Here is a 23,915-nt window from a genome sequence, read left to right as displayed (position 1 = left end):
AACTCTATATACTTCCTTCCTTCCATCATGTCATGTCTCTACTCCAAAACCTTGAATGACTCCCTTTTGCTGATAAGCTGATGTAGTAAGCCTGTATACAACCTAGCATTTAAACATTCAAAGCCTTCTATAAATCTGACTTCAAAATATCTTTGCACTGTTCTCTAATATGAATTAACATAGACAAGTCTACTCACATTGCTTAACACATGTGCATTTCTCCTTCTTTACATACTTTGCATACTTTGTTTTGCCACATTCTGTTCAAGATAATACTATATTGCCTTTCCTTCACCATCTAAATTTCACCTTTCTTGATCCAGCTCAGTTTCTAGTCTTTTTATAAATTCTTCTGTAGCTTCTGTAAGTGGAAATAATTTTTAGTCTTGGTGAACTACTATAAAACCAAATAATTATACCATTATCTTAACAATTGATATTCATACTGCTTATATTATTTAAGTTTTATAATTGTCATATGTACTTTTGATGCTTCCTACTGTTAAACATAGTACTTTATATATCACAGGCACATTAAAAATAAGAAGGTAATTAGGGATGCCTTGGTGGCTCAGCGGTTGAGCGTCGGTCTTCAGCTCAGGGCATGATCCCAGGATCCGAGATCGAGTCCCACTTCAGACTCCCTGCAAGGAGCCTGCTTCTCCCTCTACCTATGCCTCTGCCTCTGTGTGTGTCTCTCTCATGAATAAATAAAATAGTACTTAAATGTCTTTATGAGGTTTATAAGAATAACTTACGGGAAACATTTTAATTTTAGGCCTCTCAGATTAAATCACATTTATTGAATTTTTAGTTACTGGACCTCAGTTTCTATTCAGGCCCTACCACTTACCCTCTCTGGACCCCGATTTCTCTTTCTACGAAAGAATTTAAATAGGCTCTGTAAAATTCTTTTATTGTTATCATGTCAAATAATGGATTTAAGAGAGCTACAAAATGATACATAAATATTAATGGTACTTTTTACTATATTATTTGTGGTCATTGCATGGTACAGGGGAAAAGTTGGAATAAATTTTCACTTAAAGGTTATTTTCTCATATGATTTTTATGCATTCACTGATTATTGTGAATCAGCTATCAGCACTTTCATACGTACTATGAAAGTTATAAAATAAATAACATGTAAATTCCTTCTCCTTATCTGGCAGCTAATTAAAATAGAATAAAACCTTTATGATTTTAATCATCAAGTGTTTAATGTGCACTTATATTGTGCCTTGTACTAAGTAGTATGGAGATACAAAAGAATCAATTAACCTGTCTCTATCCAGAAAGAACTCACAATCTAATTGGAAAGATATACCATACATGAGGACAAAGAACAAGAGCATATTAGTGTGCACCATAGGCAAGTAGTATATCTGAGAGGCAAGGCTGATAAGGATGAATAAGTACTAACTGGTAGAAACTGCCATAAAATAAGTACTTAATAAAAGTTAATACAGTATTTACAATATGCAGTACTCTATTCCTTGCATTTATCACTTTTTAAGTTATCTAAAAGCACAATATGTTCTTAATGAAGTTTAGATTTAACAACATTCATCCATTTAAAAGTTTACATCCACAAGTTTAAAAAAATAAGTGCCCAAGTATTTTTTAAAATCCCTATAATAGCTTTATCCAAAGAGAAGATATCAGATCTTGGATTACCTCCAAAGAAAACTATTAATTAAATTCATGTTGTATAAGATCCAAGATAACTCACACCACAAGTGAAACACACAGTGCACATAACAACAAAGTTTATCAGTATGCTAACCCTAGCATAGAGACATAACAAAGCATATAGGATCTGCTAAAGCCCCCATATTGGTCCCATAGGAGTGTTCAGTTCTAGACTAGACAAGCAACAAGATCACCTCAAGAGAAAGATGCCTTCCTTCATATTTTGTATTTTTAGATTAGTCCAAGGGGAGATAGAAAACCCTTTGTTTCTCTAAGCAGCAATATATATATATATATATATATATAAGGACCTCTGCACCTAGGAACAGCAGTAGGAGGTACAAATAAAGAGCAGATCCCACATACTGAGAGCCTTGGGAACAGTGCCAAACATCAGCTAAAGGCCCTGCTGTCCCTCTGCAAACTAGCTCAGTGACTAATCTGGCTTGCTGATGGACCTCAGGGAAGAGAAGAAGAACACCTATAGCCAGTTAGCTAAAACTGAGGGTTTATTCCCCTTTAGTCCACCCCTGACCTTTGGCGTAGCTCACTAGATGTATGCCTTCCCATCTAGAACAGTTATTAATTGGGTTTTAAATGGTGCCTTCTGAAGGAGACATCAGATAAAATTCCAGAACAAACAATATTCCACACCATTAGTAGATTTAGAGTTCCCCTTAGCCATTTGTCCATAGTACATTCAACAAAGTGTCCAAAACGATGCATTTATAATATTACTCAGGTCAAGGAATCAATGCTAATGTGTTCACTGAATAGAGCCCAAGCCTTCTTGATGGCAGTGTCCCCCAGGGTAGCTGATTTGGGGTCATACCCTCAGCTTCATGGGTGCCGATTCAAGGAAAGAGCCCTGGTGCAAAATAACGAAAGCTCGTATCCCTGTATACCTGTCAACCAACTTAGAGGTAGGTTCTGCTGCTGACATTAGAGATCATAGCTGGGAAAGTCTCCAGTGCCTTTTAGATCTTGAGTCACTATTAGCATCATACTCTAACCAGCTAGGCTAACCAGCCAGTTTGAGTCATGATAAAAGGTCTCATAGTTGATTTACAAAGTGTCCAGACAATGTTATGTCCGGGTAGTAGGCAGGAAGGCCCTGTTTTTCACATAATAAAACAAGTTCCATTGGATTACGGTGCCAGCCAGTCTGGTTCAATGCTGCATTTTGTATCCACATGGCATTTACGCTCCCCTGGGATTAGCACACTGCCAGTGTGCTGTAGGTCCAAAGTAGATGCCCCTGGTGTGGGAAATGGATCACTGGGAGCTCAAATGCCAGGATATGAGTGTCCTTCTGTTTCAAAGAAGATAAAGAGAGTTTTACACAGTATAATTAGTAAGGACAGAATTATGGATAACCCAAGCAAATGAAGACTCTGGAGTAATGAGTAATTCCTGTGGCATTGTCTGGGAGTGGAATACCCAGAAGGTCCTCCATAATTAAATAGGTTGAGGATGACAAATACAACATCCTAATATCTTTGGAATAAGTGTCATTGCGTGGGTTAACGGTAGAGGGTTATTCAGTACAGTTTGTTACTATCTGCAAAAAGGCAACAAGATAATTATTCACGCTACATCCACCCTCTCACCTTCTGTGGTCAGGCATGTTTATGCCCATGCCACATCCATCATTATCTTTAGTGGTGATTTCTACAGTCTGTCCTTCTTTTCCGGAACAGTAAGTTCCTCTTGAAACCAAGAGATGCCATTTTCCCACCAAAGATGTCCTCTAGACGGAATACACTGTGTGAATATAAGGACTGCAGAAAATCTCCTGCTTGTAGAGTGAGTGTGCAACAAAAACTCTTGTATTTAGAACTGTTTTGGAGTACCAAGAGAGAATCAAAATTGCCCCTCCTGCTGGTGTTGCTTGTGTCATCTGGAAAGCAAGAGAATATCGACATTTGTATCCATCCACTCATCTGTAATATGAACAACAGGAACCTTCCAGCCCCTGTTGAAAGATACCAAAAAAGGAGAGGAATTTTGAGGTATAAAAACTCAATGTCTCGGCATACCAAGTAGATTCTTCATCTCTGCTCTTCAACTTTAAGATGTCAAGGAACTTCACCAGAGTATAGGGACCTTTATGAGGTATGAGGAGTGTTCAAAGTATAAACAATAGAGGGCACCAGACCAGACAGTGTACAGAGGTCACTGTGGAGGGGTTAATGCAACTATCTTTTACAATACTATTCCAGCATTCTGTACTGCCTGTGGAGAAGAGGGAGCATAGACCAACCACTTGTACTATGTTGCCAAGCCGATTGTTGAATGGCAATAACTGTGAAAGGAATTCCAATTGTAAGGAATTTCAATTGTTCTATTGTATCATTTCTGGAAACTCTACCATATAATAAATACGTTTCAGTCTTAATGTATTATATGGTGCACACATATCCAGAATTCCAACATATCCAGAAAAGGAGTATACTGTTCAGTGGCTAGAGGAAATCAGATACTCAGGCTAACAAATACCATCAGAGTATCTTTGCTAGAGACTTCAGTCATAGATCCTTGTAACATTAGTCCCAAATAGGGTTGTTAAATAGTGAAATAGTGTTGTTCAGTACCCCTACCTGAATCTATTCTTGCATAAGAAATGCAGTCTTTCTCCTCTAAGTATGCAACCGTATTATGAGTCCTTGGCAAGCCTGGTCAGTGCATCTGAGTGTTGACAACATGCTTGGCCAATGGTTACCAAGGCTGCCAGTAGAGGTCACAACAAATATGTCCAACTGGTAGGTGGACTGCTTGTGCAGGACTTAAAATACCCTAGTATTTCCATGCCAGTTATGCAGTCTGATAAAGGAACAATTGGAGTTCACACAAAAGATCCAAGAGCCTTTTGCAGTTATGGTGATTCTGGGCTTTGAGCCATAGGTAACAACCAGCTCCTAGTGCCAATAAAGGAATTTGGTTGCAGAGGCTCTTTTGCATTCTGAAACAGTAGTACTTGGTCCCTCATTTCTAGCAAGCCTCTAAATGTTTGAGGCTCTTCTCCTTTCCAGCAGAGTGAACTGAGGAGTGTGGTTAGCAATCCCTTGGAAGGAGACCCAGAGACAGAGCCCAGCCCTAGTCCTTCTTAGAGCCCAGATCAGGAACAAAGAAAGCCTAGCTTCTGAAGTTGACTCAAACTTATAAGGTGGAGCTAATGACTTAATATTCCCACCCGTAACCCCATTTCAAGAGTTGAAATGATACAGGGTATTCCCTTAGGTTCTGTGTTCCAAGTCCTTTCCTCAAGAGTCTAGAGACTGTGAGATCGTACCAGATGGTCAGTAGGGGTGAGCCTCAACAGCTATAGTCTCTGAAATACAGTCCTTCCCAGGCACCTACTTCACCTAATCTTCTGGCGAATACCCCTGTCTGAACAATTCTTCAAGTCTGTGGCCGTTGGATCTTTTGTGTCTCATCTCACAGGTCTCTTTATTGACTATCTCACTAGGTCTTTTAGGCTTTTGAAGCGGATAACACTTCCACACTCTAGAATTACACAACCCATCAACTCTGTCTTACCAATCCTTCTCTTTATGAGCAATACTACATTTATTGCTGTGAGGGAGTCTCTGCCAGAAGTCTAGCCTATCTTCTCCTTCCTTTGTTCCTTTTTTCTTTTTATTTTGTCTAGAAACCTATGCCAGTTTAGGCTGTCTCTTTCCATTTCCTCCCCTAAAATGGGACTTGTATGACCTGAAAGAACTATTTCTTTTCTAACATTGTCTCTTGATGAAGGAGTAAAGTCAAAACCATTGTCCACTTAGGTGGATCTTTTCTGATTCTGTCATTTAACATTCTTGGCATGAGAGCATATTGTCTGGCCTTCCCCTCTCAAGCCCTGGATTTTCTTATAATCATGCTATATCCTATGAGGATCTAGTCCACATCACATTCAAGAGTCTCAGGCATCTATTTTACCAAAGCTACCAAGCATCCAGTTTGAAAAGGGTCGCAATACCTGTCCCAGCACTACTAGTCAACCCAGACTGCTCATTCTGTAACAAGGGCATGTGTTTCCCCCTCCTCCACTTGTTTAAATCTCACTGTTGTTCCTTCATCATGCAAACAAGCAAACGAAGCTTCTAAGGATCCTTCCAAGTGCTGTTTATGGTGGCGGACCTGTTGAAAACCTAACTTTTCTTTTACTGCTTGTTGCTGGATTTCCTCCTGCTGGTATTCCCACTCAGGCTCCTGTAGAGCATACCTCACAATAATTGGCTTCATATCACAAGGGCTAGTTGCTTCATCATATCACAACAGAGGAATTGTGGGTGCTTGCCCCACTTTACATTCTAAAGGGGCTGCCATCACCCTTTCTGGTTCATGCTCTACTTTAGGACTCATGCAAATCTCTAAGCTAATAAGGAAGGAGGGATAGAACTGAATTTGAAGCCACCTTATTGCCACTAGACTCCCGGTTTAGTGTACATTTTAGAGCTACTGCCATCCTTGGCACAGCTACTAAGACCATCCTAACTCCAAGTGAATTAAATGCTGACCCCAAGAAGAAAATCTTCCACCCCTGCATACTCCCGTTCCAGAATCCATGACATTAGGACTTTGTTGGACACCAACTGTTATACAGAATGCATGGTTACAAAAACCACTAATGACATACATGGTGCTACCTGTAGCAAAGTTTATTAGTAAAGGCAATTTATAGGCAGAGAAATAATAGTACAAAGGATCTTCAGGTCCCATAGTGGTTCCATAGGACTTGGACATGTGACAAGAACACTCCGAGAGATAAAACACTATACACCTTGTTTTGCATTGATGGGTTATTAGGAGAAAGGATAGAAAGCAAGCACTTAGTTTCTCTAGCAGTAAACCTCTTAAGGGATCTTCGGGTTTAGGAACAGTCACTAAACGGTATGCATACCAAGAAGCAACATGTAAATACCTGGTTCCCTGAGAATAGTGTTGACATTAGCTAGCTAAAGGCTCTACAGTCCTTTTGATGGCCCTTAGAAAAGTGGGAAGGAAGGAAGCCCCATGGCCAACTCAGCTAAAACCAAGGATTTGTTTCTATTAATTCACTATATATATTTAACCATTGGGGTAAGTTAGATTGTAGATCATTTATTTGGTATTGGAAGGAAAATGAAACAAGTTTGTTGTTAAATTTACACACACATACATGCACACACTCTGTGATGTGAATGTTGCTCTTCCATTTGGTATTAAGATCTGGTTACAGGGACACCCGGGTGGCTCAGCGGTTGAGCATTTGCCTTTGGCTCAGGGCGTGATCCCGGAGTCCTGGGATTGAGTCCAGGGATTGAGTCCCACATCAGGCTCCTTGCATGGAGTCTACTTCTCGCTCTGCCTGTGTCTCTGCCTCTCTCTCTGTGCCTCTCATGAATGAATAAATAAAATCTTTAAAAAAAAAAAAAAAGATGTGGTTACAACATTAGGTCTAGAAGTATAAAACATAATAATTCCTGTTGCGGATATGTGGGGGACTCTTACCTGAAGAGAGAGGATATATTATGGTATCAAACATCTTTTTTTAAATTCCAGAATCTAAATTCATTCATTCATTCATTCATTCATTCATTCATTCATTTCTGAATGAGACTGGGAAGGAACAATCCTAGAGAGATAAAATGATGAGAATCTGCTTCCTTTAGTCTTCTCCACAGTAATAGCAAGAAATCTCCTAGGAGCTGGGTCATGGTAGCACTCTCGACCTGAAGACTGCTAACAAGCAGTGCAAGTATTCCTGAGGTTATGCTATACTGAACAGGAAGGTGCCTTTGAGTCCAGTGAGGAAGCCATTGCATAGAGACCTGTATTCCATGCCAGGGTTTTTGCATTCCTTATGTTCTTTATCTGTGTTTTACTTATAGTGAAATAAAATTTATTTGAAGGTTATATAGCTTGCTGCAGCCCAACTAAAGAGAGCCAAAGGAAAAATTTTCACTTGAACTTAGAGTGGTAGACCCCTAGTGTCCAGTGACAACTGTTAGATGAACTGAGAGGGTTCAAAGTGATTCTGATAAAACCCAAGAAGACATAGTCCCTTTCCAGTAGAAAACATGATATTTTTTTTAGGATTTGTTTTAATTGAGAAATGGTATTTTGTTTGTCATTATGCACTTACATTTACTACCAGGGAAATGAATCAAGCAAACAGTAGTCCCTATTTCATCTCTTGCCTTTCTCTTCTTCATTCTGTCTTGAAGACATTTTATTAATACTCATTGGCACATGTCGAGAAGGACTGGAAGGAACCAGGGGGTTGTATGAAATGAAGATAGAAAATTATTTAAAATCAAAGATTTTATTTAAACTAAACATCCTGTATATACTTTCCAATTTTTTTAAATAATTTTATATTTTAATTAGAGGTTTATCCATTTATAATTAAAAATTTTTTTTAATTTTTTTTTATTTATTTATGATAGTCACAGAGAGAGAGAGAGAGGCAGAGACACAGGCGGAAGGAGAAGCAGGCTCCATGCACCGGGAGCCCGATGTGAGATTCGATCCCGGGTCTCCAGGATCGCGCCCTGGGCCAAAGGCAGGCGCCAAACCGCTGCGCCACCCAGGGATCTCTATCCATTTATAATTAAACAATTTGAATGTAAAAACTAAAGACAACTGTAATTAGGGTGTTAAAATATATCATCAGCTCAACATACTTTATTAGATATAAATGGGAAGTCATCTACTAATCTCAAACCAGTAAAAATTGGTTGGTTGGTTGCTTAATCCATTTGTTTTTGGACGTGTAACAGAGGTTTTTTTTAAATACTAGTTCTCAGAATAAATCAAGAACAAGTATTAGTACTTAGCAACCAAAAACTTGTATAAAGCACAGGTGTATGAAGAGAATATTTGTGACTCTTTTCACATTTGCCTAATTAGAGGTGATGAAGTAGTGTTTCCTTCTCAGGGCAAATGTGTAGAAGTACATAGAGATTATATGAAGCATAAGATTTTTTGCAAGCTGCCTTTAAGATTTTCTATATCACTGGTTTTAAGCAATTTGATTATATGTCTTGGTGTAGTTATCTTCAAGTTTCTTGGAGTTTGTTGAGTTTCTTAGGTCTGTGGTTTATAGTTTTCCCCAAATTTGGAATTTTTTCGACCATTATTTTCTCAAACTTAATGTCCTTGCCTGCTAATTCTACTATCTTGTTAGTATGTGTCATGTTTTCCTGTGTCTTTGCAGGCCTAATTTTGGATGCCTGACGTTGTGAATTTTACCTTCTTGGTAAAATTACCTTCAGCAATATTTTTTGAATTCCCACAAACATTTTTGAGCTTTGTTTAACTGAAACACAGTTAAGGTACATGGAAAAAGTTTGATCCTTTCAGATCTTGCTTTTAAAATTTGCTAGGCAGGACTAGGATGGTGCTCAGCCTGGGGCTAATTATTCCCTAACTACTGACGTGAGATCTTTGAGTACTCTACTTGACGCCTGTGAATTTTGAGGTTTCCCAAGCTGGTTGATAGGAACAGATACTATTTCTAGCCTGTGGGAGCACCAGCAGTGTCAACTCTAATCCCTTTCAAGTGGTTCTTTCCCTGGTCTCAAGTGGGTTCCTGACACATCAGCACTGATGCGTATTCACTAAACACTCAAGGGGCCCATCCACAGATCTATGGAGTTCCTCTCTAGGCAGCTCTCTCCTCTCCAGCTCTCCCTGCTGAGCCAGTTGGATCTCCCTTGAACTCTCAGTTCCAACTCATCTCAGGTATCCACCAGCTATGCTTAGATTTCTCCCTATGGTGGAGCCTGGAAACCATCCCAAGGCAGTAAGCTGGAGCAATCATAGAGCTTGCTGCATTTGCTTTCTCTCATGGTTATCTCATGTCCAGTTTCTTACAAACGGTTGTGTCATGTATTTTGTCTGTTTTTTTTTTTATCGTTTCATGCAAGGAGATAAATCTAGTCCCTGTGACTCCCAATTGACCAGAAGCATAAGTCTGAGGAAGACACTTTTAATTTAGGGTAGAAACTAATTTCAAGAGAAGGATGTAAGAACTATTTCAAACATTAAGAGAAGACTGGTTAAATGAATCATGATATATCTATATAATAGAGTATTACACAGCTGATGAAGTAATTAGTTATAGGTTTGCCATTGGAAGCTGTTGAAAGTGTATAGTGAAAAATATTAAATACATTCTTTTATTTCATCATTTAAAAATATTTATTGAGTCCTGATTTTATAGCAATCACCATGTTAGGCATTTGAGACCCAATAATAAGCAAGGTAGACATTGCTCTAAGTAAAGCTTGTTGATTTAAATTCTAGTGTGTGGGAGGGGGAATGGTATAGAAAATAAACATTATTGTGTCTAATGGCAAATTCTGCCAAGTAAATATACAGAATGATATTCTAAGGTGAATGGAATGGGGACCCTACTTTAGATAAGGTGATCAGAGAAAACCTCTGTGATGAAATGACAATCAGAAACATAACGATAAAGAGCCAGTCAATAAAATAGTATTCTAGGGTAGGGAAGAGCAGTGCAAAGGACCCAAGAAAGAAAAGAACTTACATGTTTGGGAAGCTGAAAAAAGGCAGAAAGGAAGAACAAAGGACAGAAGTGGCCAGAGGTTGTGGAGGTTTTCAGGAACTAGATTATACAACGTTGTAGGCCTCATGTAGAGGTTTGGATTTTATTCTAAGTCTCAGAAAAGTAAAGAGTAGTATTCCCTTTGTGTAATAGTGTAAAATAATAGAATGCATATAAGATTTCCAGAAGAGTCTACAGGCATGATTGGTTAACCATGGTTACCTCTGAAGAGTAGAAATGAGGATTGATGGAATAAGACAGAAAGGGTTTTTACCTTTTATGTCTCATTACTGAATATTTTTACCTTGAACATCTATTACTTTTCAAATCAAGTAGATTTATATTTTTAAGAGTTTTTATGAATTCTTTTTTCTTTTAAGATTTATTTATTCATGAGAAACACATAGACATAGGCAGAGGGAGAAGCAGGCTCTCCACAGGGAGCCTGATGGGGGACTTGATGGGCCAAAGGCAGACGCTCAACCCCTGAGGCACCCAGGTCCCCCTGAATTCTTTTTTAAAAACATTGTCATAAATATGAGTCAGAGGTTCACAAAGGAGAAACACCAATAAGCCTATGAAAAGATAATCAGCCTTACTAGTGATCAGAAAAAAATACAATTTAGATTTTCACCTCCCAGATATTGAAAAAGACAAAAAATATCAATGGTATTCAGTTTCACTGAGGGATAGGGAAATAGATGATTTTGTGTACTTTTGGCATTAATGCATATTGATTTAGACTTTCTAGAGAGCAGTTGACAATTTATATTGCAAAAACTCTGAAAAGTACCTAACCTAACATTCAGTGAGGTTTTTTTTCTTTAGAAATTTATCCTGAAATCAGAAAAGGTGTTTTTGTTTTTTTGTTTTTATTTTTTTATTTATTCATGAGAGACACAGGAGAGAGAGGCAGAGAGAGAAGCAGGCTCCCCATGAGGAGCCTGATGTGGGACTCCATCCCAGGACTCCAGAATCATGACACCTGAGCCAAAGGCAGACACTCAACCCCTGAGCCACCCAGGTGCTCCCAGAAAAGAAGTTTTAAAGTCCAACAATACAGATACAAGATCATTCATCATTTACAGCACTGTTATAATAGTGAATAATTAATTAGGACCTATTAATAGTCATCAGCAGAAGATTGATTTTAAATTATGATATATTCCATTGAATACTGCCATTAAAATGTATGGTGCAGTTATATATTTATTGATACATCAGGATGTTTACAGAGCATTATTCAGTAAAATGTGTAGGTTAGAATATTATAATAGGATTTCCTTTCTTTTACTTTATAGGCTTATGTATATATGTGTATGCATAGAGAACTAGAATTTATACAAAAATGTTAATAATTTTTGTTGTGTGTTAAGGCTTTTAATGTTTTAAAATTTTGTAATGATTAATTATAAAATTACATTAATTTTCCAAAGAGCAAACAAATCTAGCCTATAAAAAAGAAAAACATGGAGAATATTAATAATCTAGAAAAGTTTATTTATATATTTATGCATATAATTTGATAAATAGTCATAAAATACAATTAAAGTATAGGTTGGATCTGAGATAACTGATCTTCTTAATATTTTTCACTTTTGTAGGACTAGAAGAAATTGCAAAAGAAAGAGAAAAACTAAAAAAGGCAGAAAGTATCCAGATCAAAGAAGAAATATTCGAGACTTCTGAAGATACTTTAAATTGTTCAAATCCAGATCATTGTGAGCAAAAGGAAGATCCTAAAGAAAAAGATAACACAAATCTGTTTCTTCAGAAACCTGGCTCTTTTTCAAAATTAAGCAAGCTTTTAGAAGTAGCTAAGATGCCTCCTGAGTCAGATGTGATGGCCCCCAAACCAAATAATAGTGCAAATGGATGTACATTGTCTTATCAAAACAGTGGAAAACATTCATTGGGCAGCATTCAATCAACAGCAACACAAAGCAACATGGAAAAGACAGATTCTAATAATCTGTTTAGTACTAGTTCAGGTGGTCCAGGGAAGTTCTACAGTCCTCTACCCAATGACCAGTTGTTAAAAACACTGACGGAAAAGAATAGACAGTGGTTCAGCCTTTTGCCAAGAACCCCTTGTGATGACACTTCACTTACCCATGCTGATGTATCTTCTGCTTCTGTAGTGACTCCTCAGTCTCAGCCACCATCTACGTCACCCTCGCCTGGCCCCGCTCCCCTTCTGGGATCATCTTCTGCTCAGAATCCTGTTGGCCTCAATCCATTTGCTGTATCACCTCTTCAGGTTTGTACTGCTGATTGTAACTCATTCCTGTGTTGCTTTATTTAATCTTTGACCCCATGAAAATTCTCACTCCAGAGAATCAATCGGGTATTTGTATTATCCCTGCCACAGTTTGAAAACTGGAGTCACAATTGCTGCTACCAAGCTTCATTACAACTATGAATTTCTAGTCTAAGGCAAAGGCTTCTTGAATTACCTTTTTTTGTTTTCAGAACTTAAAAAATAATTGTAAATGCTAAACGTTTTTCCCAACTTTTTAGATTGTTACGTTTTAAAATGTTTTTTTGTAGATGAAAAGTGGAGTATCTATGATGGGACTCCAGTTTTGTGGATGGCCCACAGGCGTGCTTACTTCTAATATTCCATTTACATCACCTTTACCTGGTCTGGGATCAGGCTTGGGATTATCTGAAGGAAATGGTAATTCATTTTTGACTCCCAACGTTGCTTCAAGTAAAAGTGAATCTCCAGTGCCACAGAATGAAAAAGTCTCTTCAACTCAACCTGCACCTGTTGAAGTAGCAAAACCAGTAGATTTTCCTAGTCCAAAACCTATTCCAGAAGGTAGGTACATTGAGATAGTTTTCAGCCACTTAATTTATTTCATTGTTAATAGAGTCCTATATTATAACTGAATCTCTGATAGTTATATACATAATTATAATTATAAATCTTTTGATTTGCATTGTGCCATTAATTCATATTCAGGATATTTGTAAGAGATGTACATATTTATCTTGACTTAGAAATGCAGTTTGGTTGGTGGAGAATCATTGATCCAGAGGACCTAAAAGCTTTGCTCAAAGTGCTACATCTCAGAGGAATCAGAGAAAAGGCATTACAGAAACAAATTCAGAAACACTTGGATTATATTACTCAAGCCTGCATCAAGAATAAGGATGGTAGGTACCTAAAAGAGATTTCTGCTCTCTTGCTTATTTATAAAAATTAATTATTTTCCCTTAAAATGTATTTTAGTATGTCTTAATTTATTACTAACAGGCATTTTTTTCTATTTTTCTCAAAAAATAGTAATTATTTACATTTCTCAAATTGGCATTACTTTCTTATAATTTTTTACAACTTTCAGACCTATTGTGTTGTTTCTTAAATAAGAATATTCCTACTTTTAAAACCCTGCATGATATAATGAGCACTGGGTATTATATAAGACTGATGAATCACTGACCTCTACCTCTGAAACCAATAATACATTGTATGTTAACTAATTGAATTTAAATTTTAAAAAAGAAAGGAATAAACCTTTTAGAACCCTGAAAATTTTTTTTTTAAAAGTAAGCTTCCTACATATGCACAAGTGCATTTATATATATTAAGTTACATGCATGTTTTACCTCCGGAATTTTATTTACTTTCTGAAAGAAATCATTGGGGAATAAATTGGATTTCTTTTCAAATGTAGTTGCCATTATTGAATTAAATGAAAATGAAGAAAACCAGGTAACTCGAGATATTGTGGAGAACTGGTCAGTAGAAGAACAAGCAATGGAAATGGATTTGAGTATTCTTCAACAGGTGGAAGATCTAGAAAGGAGAGTTGCATCAGCAAGTTTGCAAGTGAAGGTAAAATTAACTTGGAATAAAATCTGTTTTTAGGATAATGGAAGGTAACTAATATTTATTATCTGCCTGACATATGCCAGTTACTGTGTTAAATATTTTCATTTTATCTCATTTAATTCTCAAAATGATCCTGAATTAATTTTCCCCATCTTACAGGTAAGGAACAAGGCTCAAAGTAAGTAACCTGCCAGTGGTCTTATAATAAGTGGCTAAATGTGGGTTCAAACCAAGACTGTCTAACTCCAGAACCCATGTCTTTTTACTAACTGTTGCTGCCTCCTTAATGACAATCCAAACTATCATTTCTGGTATGCAGTTCTTTACCACAAGCAGAATTTCAGTTTTACCCATGATGATATAATGCTCTATTAAACTCCTACAACAGTGTTTCATGTAGGACCAAGAAGCACCTCTACGCAAGCCATGTTGTATATCAGACTTTCACTCTGTATAACTTTAATTTAATTTAAATAATTTAAAATTGGAGAATAGAGACGTATATGAATATGTGTCATATTATGGTACACACACACTCGCACATAACATAACATTCTACATATCTATGTAAAGTTTTAATTTAGGTATTTATCTACTGGGCATTACCATTGTCACTATTAGCCTGGCTTCCAAGAGAAAGGCAAAAGAAAGGAAAGCTTTACCTTTGTGCAGGATTTTTTGGTTTTGTAAAGAGGAGTATGAAGGTCTTCTCAATTGACAATAAGGTGATATCTCTGAGAATAAATGGATTGATGGTGCATGAGACAGACACCTGAAAAGCTTTAAAAAATGTTGTTTCCATGTAATTTTATTTGATATTTCACATTTTATCCAGAATGAGAAACTTTTGCTATAATACTATCCTATCCAATAATTAAAATATTTCTTCAAAATTACTGTTATGCTAGCTTTTGGAAACTTTCAGAGATCTCCAAAAAATAACATTTTCCAGAGCTAATAAAATATCCCTTTCTTGCCACAAACGTAATTACCAACTTTAGGAAGTTTATCATTTGCTGAAACTATTGTGCCAGCCAACTATACAAATATTTTTCCTGGTACTCTAATACAATATAAAAATGCCTCATTTATCTGGCATTCTCAACAAATGAACTCTTCTACACACGTTAATTTTCTGAAGAAATGATAATTATTCAATTTAGTGCTAAAAATTTTTTAACATGTTTGTTGGATCGCTTAAATTGCCTTCTTAAATTGAGAATGATGAATTTGATTTAAATTATCTCGGTGACGTGCTATCTTTAGTATGAAGACCAATGATTAGATAATGATTCCCTCGGGAAACATGGAGAAGTTTTGCTTCTATATTAAATGATCCTAGTGTGCTTTGCTTTTTAACCTATGTATGATATTGGCTTTCTATAGTCTGTTTTCTTTCATGGTCAGTTGTTACTACTTGCTGGTTTAAATTTGATTAGTTCTACTAGCCCTATTTTCCTCCATCTCTCCTCCCCCCCCAATCTAATTTGCCAGTTCTGATTGGCTATGTTTTGGAAAAGCTCATCATCACATTTTTTCTAAGTTATATATAAAGTACTTTATATATGTGTGAAGCATTTTCCTGGAGATATACTCAAATTTTGGTGCAATGACCTTATCACATTATTGGCTCTTAGATATTTTTGGCTGTGTTCTCAGTTAAGTGGAATTTTTTTAAGTGGTGTGTAGCATCTCTTTCAAACTGTAAGAATGAAGCCATTCAACCTGCATCTATGCATACTATTTATAATTTCCTACTTTCTAAATATAAATACTCTACTGAGTTAATGAGAAAGAATTGATCCCAATATACAAGACAAAATAATTATCACTAAAGAGATTTAATAAAAAGCATAATGTTCATTTTGTTTCTTATTTACTCAGTGCCTATTCCATGTCAGGCAGTGCACATCACAAAATTGGATACAAGGTGGTTTCTGTCCTCAGAAAGCTTGTCAAATAATAGGGAGATAAGACATGTATACATTTCCGTAGAATCTACTGACTGATCACAGACAAGTACAGAGTCCTGCATGAATTTTGAAAAATAATATATGTCTTCTGGTGGGGAGATATGAGAAAGATCAGGGAAGATTTCACGGAGAAGTCGAGAGGGAATTAGAGAAGATGACAAAGCTTCCAATGGTCAGAGAACAGGGGATACCATACTAGGAAAAGCAAACAGCATGAGTGGAGCACCAGGACCAGGAGGCTCAGAACGTATATGTGGAGTGGCAAGTCATGGAATGTGACTCCAGTGAAGAGTACATAAATGGGAACATGCGAGAAAGAGTTAGATTGATGTACTCAAATGTTATGGTAAAAATACAGACTTTGTTAAATAGTAGGGAATCCTTGAAGGATTTAGGCCAGAGGATTGATATAAGCAAGCTAAGTTGTAAGACCATTTATTTATTCAATCAACATATATATATATCGAGTGCCATCTGTTTGCCTTTACTCTGCTGGAGATAAAATGACTAACAGCAGACATGGCCCCTGCCCTCATGGAATTTAGAGGTAAAAAATGTTAGTCAAATAATCATAGTACTGTAAAATTGTGACTACCACAAGGCTATGGAGTACTATGTAGTTCTATGAAAGCCTGTAACAGGGAGACTTAACCTCCTAATAGGAGGTCAGGGAAGGATTCCTTGACATACAGACAAAACAGTTTAGGCAAAACTCCTGTGGCTGAAGGAAAAATGGTAAGTACAGAAGAGTGATGGAAGAAGTGAGAATGGAAAAGAAGAGCAAAGTTCAAAGACTACCAAGAGTTTTCCATTTACGTGGTCCCATGAAATTAATAAGTTTTTATTCTCAAGTCCTTCAGAATACTTTACTGATTTTTCATTACACCTTTCATGAGATCAAAAGCTATTCAATTTTCTTCTTCAAACTTTTCTTACAACTGTTTCTTGTAATTTTCTGTTCTTGTCTCTACCTAGCATTAGGAAACACAAGATAAAAACTTTCAGTAAAGATCCTTGAGATCTGCTGGTGTCTGCTTCTGTATTTTAAGTACAGGTCATTCACCCATCAGGAATCTTAAGAGGAAACCATAATAACATTATTCTCTTGATATATAGGGTTGGATGTGTCCAGAGCCTGCATCAGAAAGGGAGGACTTGGTATATTTTGAACATAAGTCATTTTCTAAATTGTGCAAGGAGCATGATGGAGAATTTACTGGCGAAGAAGAAAGCAGTGCACATGCTCTAGAACGGAAGAGTGACAACCCCCTAGATATAGCTGTAACCAGGCTGGCTGATTTGGAGCGGAACATTGAGAGAAGGTATCTGAAGAGCCCCTTAAGTACCACCATTCAGATCAAACTGGATAATGTGGGCACAGTTACTGTCCCTGCTCCTGCACCATCCATTAGTGGTGATGGTGACGGGTAGGTTATTGAGATTAACTTGAAAAATTATTGTGCTTCTTTGCTAATTGGAGCCTATTTTCTATTGCCTGTTATCTATGTATCTTCTTGTATGTCTGTGATCCATATGGATCATGCTATTTGCATGGTGCTTTGTAAAAACATTTTTTTTTTTTGTTATGTGCGTTGATGATCCTGCAAAGTGATCTTACATTTACCTGGTTGTGACTAAGCTTTGAGGCACGTAGCCACAGTCTGCGCACTACATCAAATTTAGTTGCTTAAACCTTATTCTTATTGGCTGTTACATGTTTTTGTCATTGCTTGGCTTTCAGTGTGATGATTGTTTCACATTCAGTAACCATAAATGTGGATATGACCTACTTAATTTTTCTATATTTCAATGCAGAATTGAAGAGGATATTGCTCCAGGGCTCAGGGTATGGAGAAGGGCATTATCAGAAGCTCGCAGTGCTGCACAGGTAGCTCTGTGCATTCAGCAGTTACAGAAATCAATAGCATGGGAAAAATCAATTATGAAAGTTGTAAGTGTTTTCATTTAAGAAATACTATAACTAATTTACTTTGTCCTGTTTTTCCCAACCTCTAAATCTTTCTTAATTGTACTTTACTTATTGTCAAAATAATGTATGCTTTACTTGACAGTTTAAGTCTTAAATACTGTATTAGTTTGATACTTTTCTCCTTATTTTGAGCTTTTTGAAGGAACCTACCAAATATGTTCTCTCTTATTTTTAAAAATCTTGATTCTCATTCCGTTGAGTATTGTTTATAATTCTGACTGAAGTTATTTTCTGTTCTGTTCACATAATAGTTGTTAATCTAAATATTTTGAAGACCCTTTCAACTCTTGTAAACATTCCAGTTGCTAACATTATCTGCTACATTCACTGCATTCTTAAAATGTCTTATATTTCTACCAATTCTTTTTTTTTTGTAATGCTAAGAAATACTAAGATAACTAAATGCAAAATAAGTAGGGAGCTTAATTCGTGCACTATCATATATATGACATCGGATGTAGCTGACATGAAGAGTTAGTTCTTTTACTTTTTCCTCTAACAATTAAAACTGGTTTTTCACCTTTTTTGCTCAAGCCCAAATAGTTAGCATCATGTAGTGGCCTCTACTTTGTACCAGGCACCAAATACCATATATTCAAAATAATAGCTATATTCCATATATCTTTCAGAGAGATACTCATTTTAAATCATGTTCATGTCCCTCTTGACTTATATATCAGATATATCCCATATTTATTATATGTGAACTTTTACGAATTACTTTGACATTTGCTTTTGAATTACAGATTAGCTGTAAAACCCAAACATTTGAGATTAGTTTTTATGAATGACTAAGAGAAAAATTCCTTTACTTAAAATAGTTACTCCCCAAAGAAAAGAAGTGATCCTTAAATAATTTAGCATTCTTTGCTTTATTTTAACCTCTAAGTTTAGACTACTCAAGGCCCTACTCATTCTTACAAACAAATTTGGTTGATATAAAATATCCATGGAATAATGAATCTACAGTTTTCACAAAATTCACCCTAAGTTTTAAAGCATGTTCCATTCATCTGGTAGCATTTTTACCAGGTAAAAAGAATTTTTCTTCTAAAACTTATTATTAAAACCAGTTTTATTTATTTATTTATTTAGATTTTTATTTATTTATTCATGAGAAACACAGAGAGAGAGAGAGGCAGAGACACAGGCAGAGGGAGAAGCAGGCTCCACACAGGGAGCTCAGTGTGGGACTTGATCCCGGGTCTCCAGGATCAGGTCCTGGACTGAAGGCGGCACTAAACCGCTGAGCCACCCGGGCTGCCCCTAAAACCAGTTATAAAATCATCTTGGAGAAATATATTTGGTGAAACCTAGGAGTAATGATCAAAAGAGATTGAATTCTACATCAAAATAAAATTGGAGCAGTTCTTTTTTCTCATGTACGCCAAAGTGTAGTCATCATGATGTGGTCAGTTTTGTTATGGCCGGTATATAGAAACCCAGAATTTGTACCAAAATCTGCCTTTTATTTGCTGAAAGTATACTTACTTTCAGCAAACAAAAACTTTATTTAATTTTTGGCAAATTCATAAGCCTTTTTCATGCTATTAATATAGACTTACCTTTATTTAACTCCATCTCTTATGATCTTCATTTATTAATATTTAATAGTATATTATTTGCTATGAAACTATCTTGAAAAGAAGGCATAGTTTCATATTCAAAGATTTATGAGCACTTTTTAACCTTTAACTAGAAATGTAATAGTCCCTAGAATAATTCTCATAACAAGTCCTAACAAAATGTTAAAGTATTCAGTACCTTTAGAAATACCCTCTTTGCTAGAGACACGGTTTACCATCAAAAGAAGGAGCTGTCATAATTTGTGTCCAGGTAATTTCTCTGCCCACAGAATGCTTTATATTGTGGCTAACGTTAAGCATAGGCAACATCTATTTTATGCTGTACATTTCCTCTAACATACTATGAGCTATTGCTGTGATTTTTCAAAAGTGTTATGAGCTTGATACCTGTCACCCTTTTTTAACAAGTATCAGAAATAATTTTATTTTTAAATCATAAATGTGAGATGTCAAAGAGACTTTATAGTATTTTTAGTTACCTATTATAATAAATAGAATTTACTTAATGTTCATGAATCTGATTTTTTACTTTGATTGCTATAGGGATTTAATTATAACCTTCCAAATGTTATTTCTCAATATTTTTACAATAGAAGTTGTAAAGATGTAATTTAAATGTGGAGGAGTTAAGGTATTTAGTGATGTGGTATTAGAAAAGGTCATAAAATAAATGCTTACTGTTGGAATGTTAAACTCTGCTGCTTTTGCTCTTAGTACACATGCCAATTTTAGTATTATGTATATTATATATACTTGATAGATATTTAAGCTGAATAGTGTGTATCTGCCATTTCGATAAGATTTTTAAGCTATCATTGGTGTATATATTGAGTTATGTAAGACAATTTTAGTTTAGACTTCCCTAGATTAAGATTTAATGTTGTATTGAAAGTTTTAAAAAATTAAGTTTGAACAGTTAAGCCATTGTTTTTAAGAATATAAATATATAGCTTTAAATTAGCATGAATGATTTATAGTTTAAATGTTTTTATTTTTAAAATGATTACAAGACATTCTCTACTGTGACTAAGAGTATAAACTAATTGTCAAAACACAGTGTTAGTATTTACCATTTTTTAAAGTCGTCTTGACAGTTTTTCTTTTCTAACTTTGCTTTCCCTTTGTGAAACTTATTATACAGAATATGTATGCATGGTGGGGGGGATCTCCTTACAGATTTTAAAGTTCTTAATGATACTAGAAACTTTTTCACAGAGAAGAAATACTTTTGTTTTTAGTTCTACAAAATAAATCATGATCAATTAAATTCTTTGATTTAATTTGTTACCAATTTTTTTTTTCTCCTTAGAAATCATTTTGTAGGATTCATTTTCTGCACTTGTGACACATGTTTGATTTGGGTTGAATTCCAAAGTTTCCTGGTTTGGACACATTTTTTAATCAATCACAAAAAGTAGATGGATAATTTAGCCAAAATATAAGGTCATCTTTTTATTATTATATATAATTTTGATACTAATACAAGTTTCCTGATTTTGATCTTAAAAAATTACTCTAACTCTTACTTATTTCTTTCTCAGGATATCATGAGGATGCTAAGATAAGCAAAAGATGAAATACATTAAAAAATCAAAACACCATGTATTAAAGCTATTCATTGCTTTATGTGCTCTAATGTCACGTTAATTATTTCATATGTTAATGTGTACATGCTTCTGAAGTGTGTGCAGGCATTCAACCTCTAGCTTTGTTCTCTGCAGTGTACTTGAAATGTGCATTTACCCCAACTGAACTGCTCACCCGTCATGTGGTCCATATCTGTGTAATGAGAGATACATAGATTTGTATGGCTACTCTATATTTGTTAGCAAGCGGAATGTTTGTTACTAATAAAAATCAGGACTTACGGTGTGTTTACTATCCGAATAACGATTCTTCATGGCAGAGAGCTAATTTTAAATGATTTCTCATGTATTATAGTACTGCCAGATCTGTCGAAAGGGGGATAATGAAGAACTGCTTCTCCTTTGTGATGGCTGTGACAAAGGCTGTCACACATACTGCCATAGACCCAAGATTACCACTATACCAGATGGGGACTGGTTTTGTCCAGCTTGCATTGCTAAGGTGAGACTGATCTAACGCTAAACGTTTTAATTGCCCAGTGAAAATGCAGAGTTGTGTGGGGATTTTTTCAAGATACAATTCATAGGCCATAAAAATCACCTTTTTAAAGTGTACAACTCAGTGGTTGCACAATAGTCACAAAGTTGTACAACTATCACCACCATTTAATTCTACAGCACTTTTCATGACCCCAACAAAGAGTCTCTGTGCCCAATATAAGCCACTCCCCGTTCCCCCTGTCTCCCCTTGCCTTTGGCAACCATTAGTCTACTTTCTGTCTCCATGGATTTGCCTATTCTGGCCATTACATAAAAATGGAATCATACAATATACTGCCTTTTGTACCTGACTTCTTTCACTTAGCACAATGTTTTCGGGCTCATTCACATTCCAGCATGTATTAGTACTTCCTTTTTATAGTCCAATGATATTCCATTATTTGGATGTACCACATTTTGTTTAACCATTCTTCAGTTGATAGACATTTGGGTTGTTTCCATATTTTGGCTATTATGAATAATATGAATACTTCTGTGAAACATTCATACACAAGTTTTTATATGAATAGGTGTCTCTACTTCTTTTGGGTATATACCTAGGACTTAAATTCCTAGGAGAGATGGCAATAGGATATATATATTTTAGGTCACTTTCTGGTCACATTTAAATTAGAAACCTGTGGACACTCATACTGATTGATTAAAGAGAAGCAATATGATAATAGAAAGTAAGGAGTAGGAAGTGTGAAAGTGTCAGTAGGTATTGAGGGCCAGAGTCTGTTAGGTGTTCCCTAACTCAGTCACTCCCTTCCATGCTTAATGTCTTGGCCAATAATTACCATTAATCATTACCAGTAACTGCCGCGTCTCCCCAAACTAAATTCCAAACATCCATCTATTTACTGCCTCCTTTCTTTTCAGTCTAGCCTCTTTCACGCTCTAACTCCAGTTCTCTGACCTCTAATCTATTTATCTGAACACCTTCTCACTGTCCCTCTGTAGACCCTTCGTGTCCTTTCTTTCTTTTCTCCTAACCTCACTTGTAATGTGTCAGCATTTCATTATCATAATCATGCATCCACCTTTATCCCTTATCCTCTATTCTTGACTTCTCAACACCTATACTTTTATATCTAAATGTGGTTGGAGAAAACACCCAGCCCTTTAAATTTGAGGTATTAAGAGGACCTTTAATGGTGCCTGATGATTTATCTCCAACTCTGTCTCCTCCATCCTTATTCTCAGCTGATGACCTTACTCCCATTTCCCTGTGAAAATAGAAGCCACCAGAAGAAAATATTACAAGAGTTTGCCACCACATCCACTATCCTTCCTGTGTCTGTGCTCACATACTCTACTTTCTCTCCTGTTGGCGTGAATTGCTAGTGGCTCTGACAAACTCAGTTTCCCCTACTTGTGACTCACAACCCACCCCCTCTTACCTTTTTAGGAGTCTGATTCCAACAGTTCTTCTTCTCCTGCACCATCAGTGTCTCCTCCTCCTGAGTCCTTCTCGTCAACCCACTAACATGCTACTATTCCTTCCATCTTGAGAGAACTAAACAAAAACCATCTTCTGGGCTCACTTCTTTCTTGATTCACTTCCCCTATTTCTCCCCTTCCCGTTACAGAAGAACTCATGGAAAGTTTTCTGTTTTGGTTCTCTGATTTTTCTCTTCCAAATCACTCTTGAATTTACTCCAGTCAGATTTTCACCTCCATAGCTTCTCCAAAATTGCTCTTATCATAATCACAAATGACTTCCACATTGCTTAATTCAGTGATCTGTGCGTAGGCCTCATCTAACCTAGTAGGTATATTTGATACAGTGGAGCATTCCATCTCCCTGAAATCCTGTTTCAGAACACCTGGGTAGCTCAGTCATTGAGCATCTGCCTTTGGCTCTGGTCGTGATCCTGGGGTCCTGGGATCAAGTTCCGCATCGGGCTCCCCTAAGGGAGCCTGCTTCTTCCTCTGCCTGTGTCTCTGCCTTGTTCTGTGTGTCTCTCATGAATAAGTAAAATCTTAAAAAAAGAAAAACTCTGTTTCTACTTGACTTCCAGGATACCATACTTACCTGGCTGGCCTTCTGCCTTTGCTCTTTTTCAGTCCTTTTGCTGGTTATTCTTACGTCCCCAATATCTAACATTGGAGCACTTTCGTAGCTTCAGAGTTATCTGTAAGGTGGG

At 36.3% G+C, this 23,915-nt stretch overlaps 1 protein-coding gene across 28 annotated transcripts in view; it reads left to right on the top strand.

The window, feature by feature from the left end:
- Positions 1–23,915, top strand: part of BAZ2B (bromodomain adjacent to zinc finger domain 2B) — a 391,511-nt gene that overhangs the window by 356,411 nt on the left and 11,185 nt on the right. For 24 of the 28 annotated variants that reach the window (XM_041721661.1, XM_041721659.1, XM_041721660.1 and 21 more), the window contains 7 exons: positions 11,854–12,509; positions 12,800–13,073; positions 13,256–13,411; positions 13,933–14,093; positions 17,180–17,490; positions 17,879–18,014; positions 21,581–21,727. In XM_041721661.1, coding sequence (XP_041577595.1) covers positions 11,854–12,509; positions 12,800–13,073; positions 13,256–13,411; positions 13,933–14,093; positions 17,180–17,490; positions 17,879–18,014; positions 21,581–21,727 — 1,841 coding nt within the window. The remainder of the gene's footprint in view (positions 1–11,853; positions 12,510–12,799; positions 13,074–13,255; positions 13,412–13,932; positions 14,094–17,179; positions 17,491–17,878; positions 18,015–21,580; positions 21,728–23,915) is intronic. The other 4 variants (XM_041721668.1, XM_041721658.1, XM_041721655.1 and 1 more) reach the window with 1 other exon arrangement.

Source organism: Vulpes lagopus, chromosome 11 (genome assembly GCF_018345385.1).
Source record: "Vulpes lagopus strain Blue_001 chromosome 11, ASM1834538v1, whole genome shotgun sequence".
NCBI lineage: Eukaryota > Metazoa > Chordata > Mammalia > Carnivora > Canidae > Vulpes > Vulpes lagopus.
This window is presented reverse-complemented; position numbering and strand designations above follow the sequence as displayed.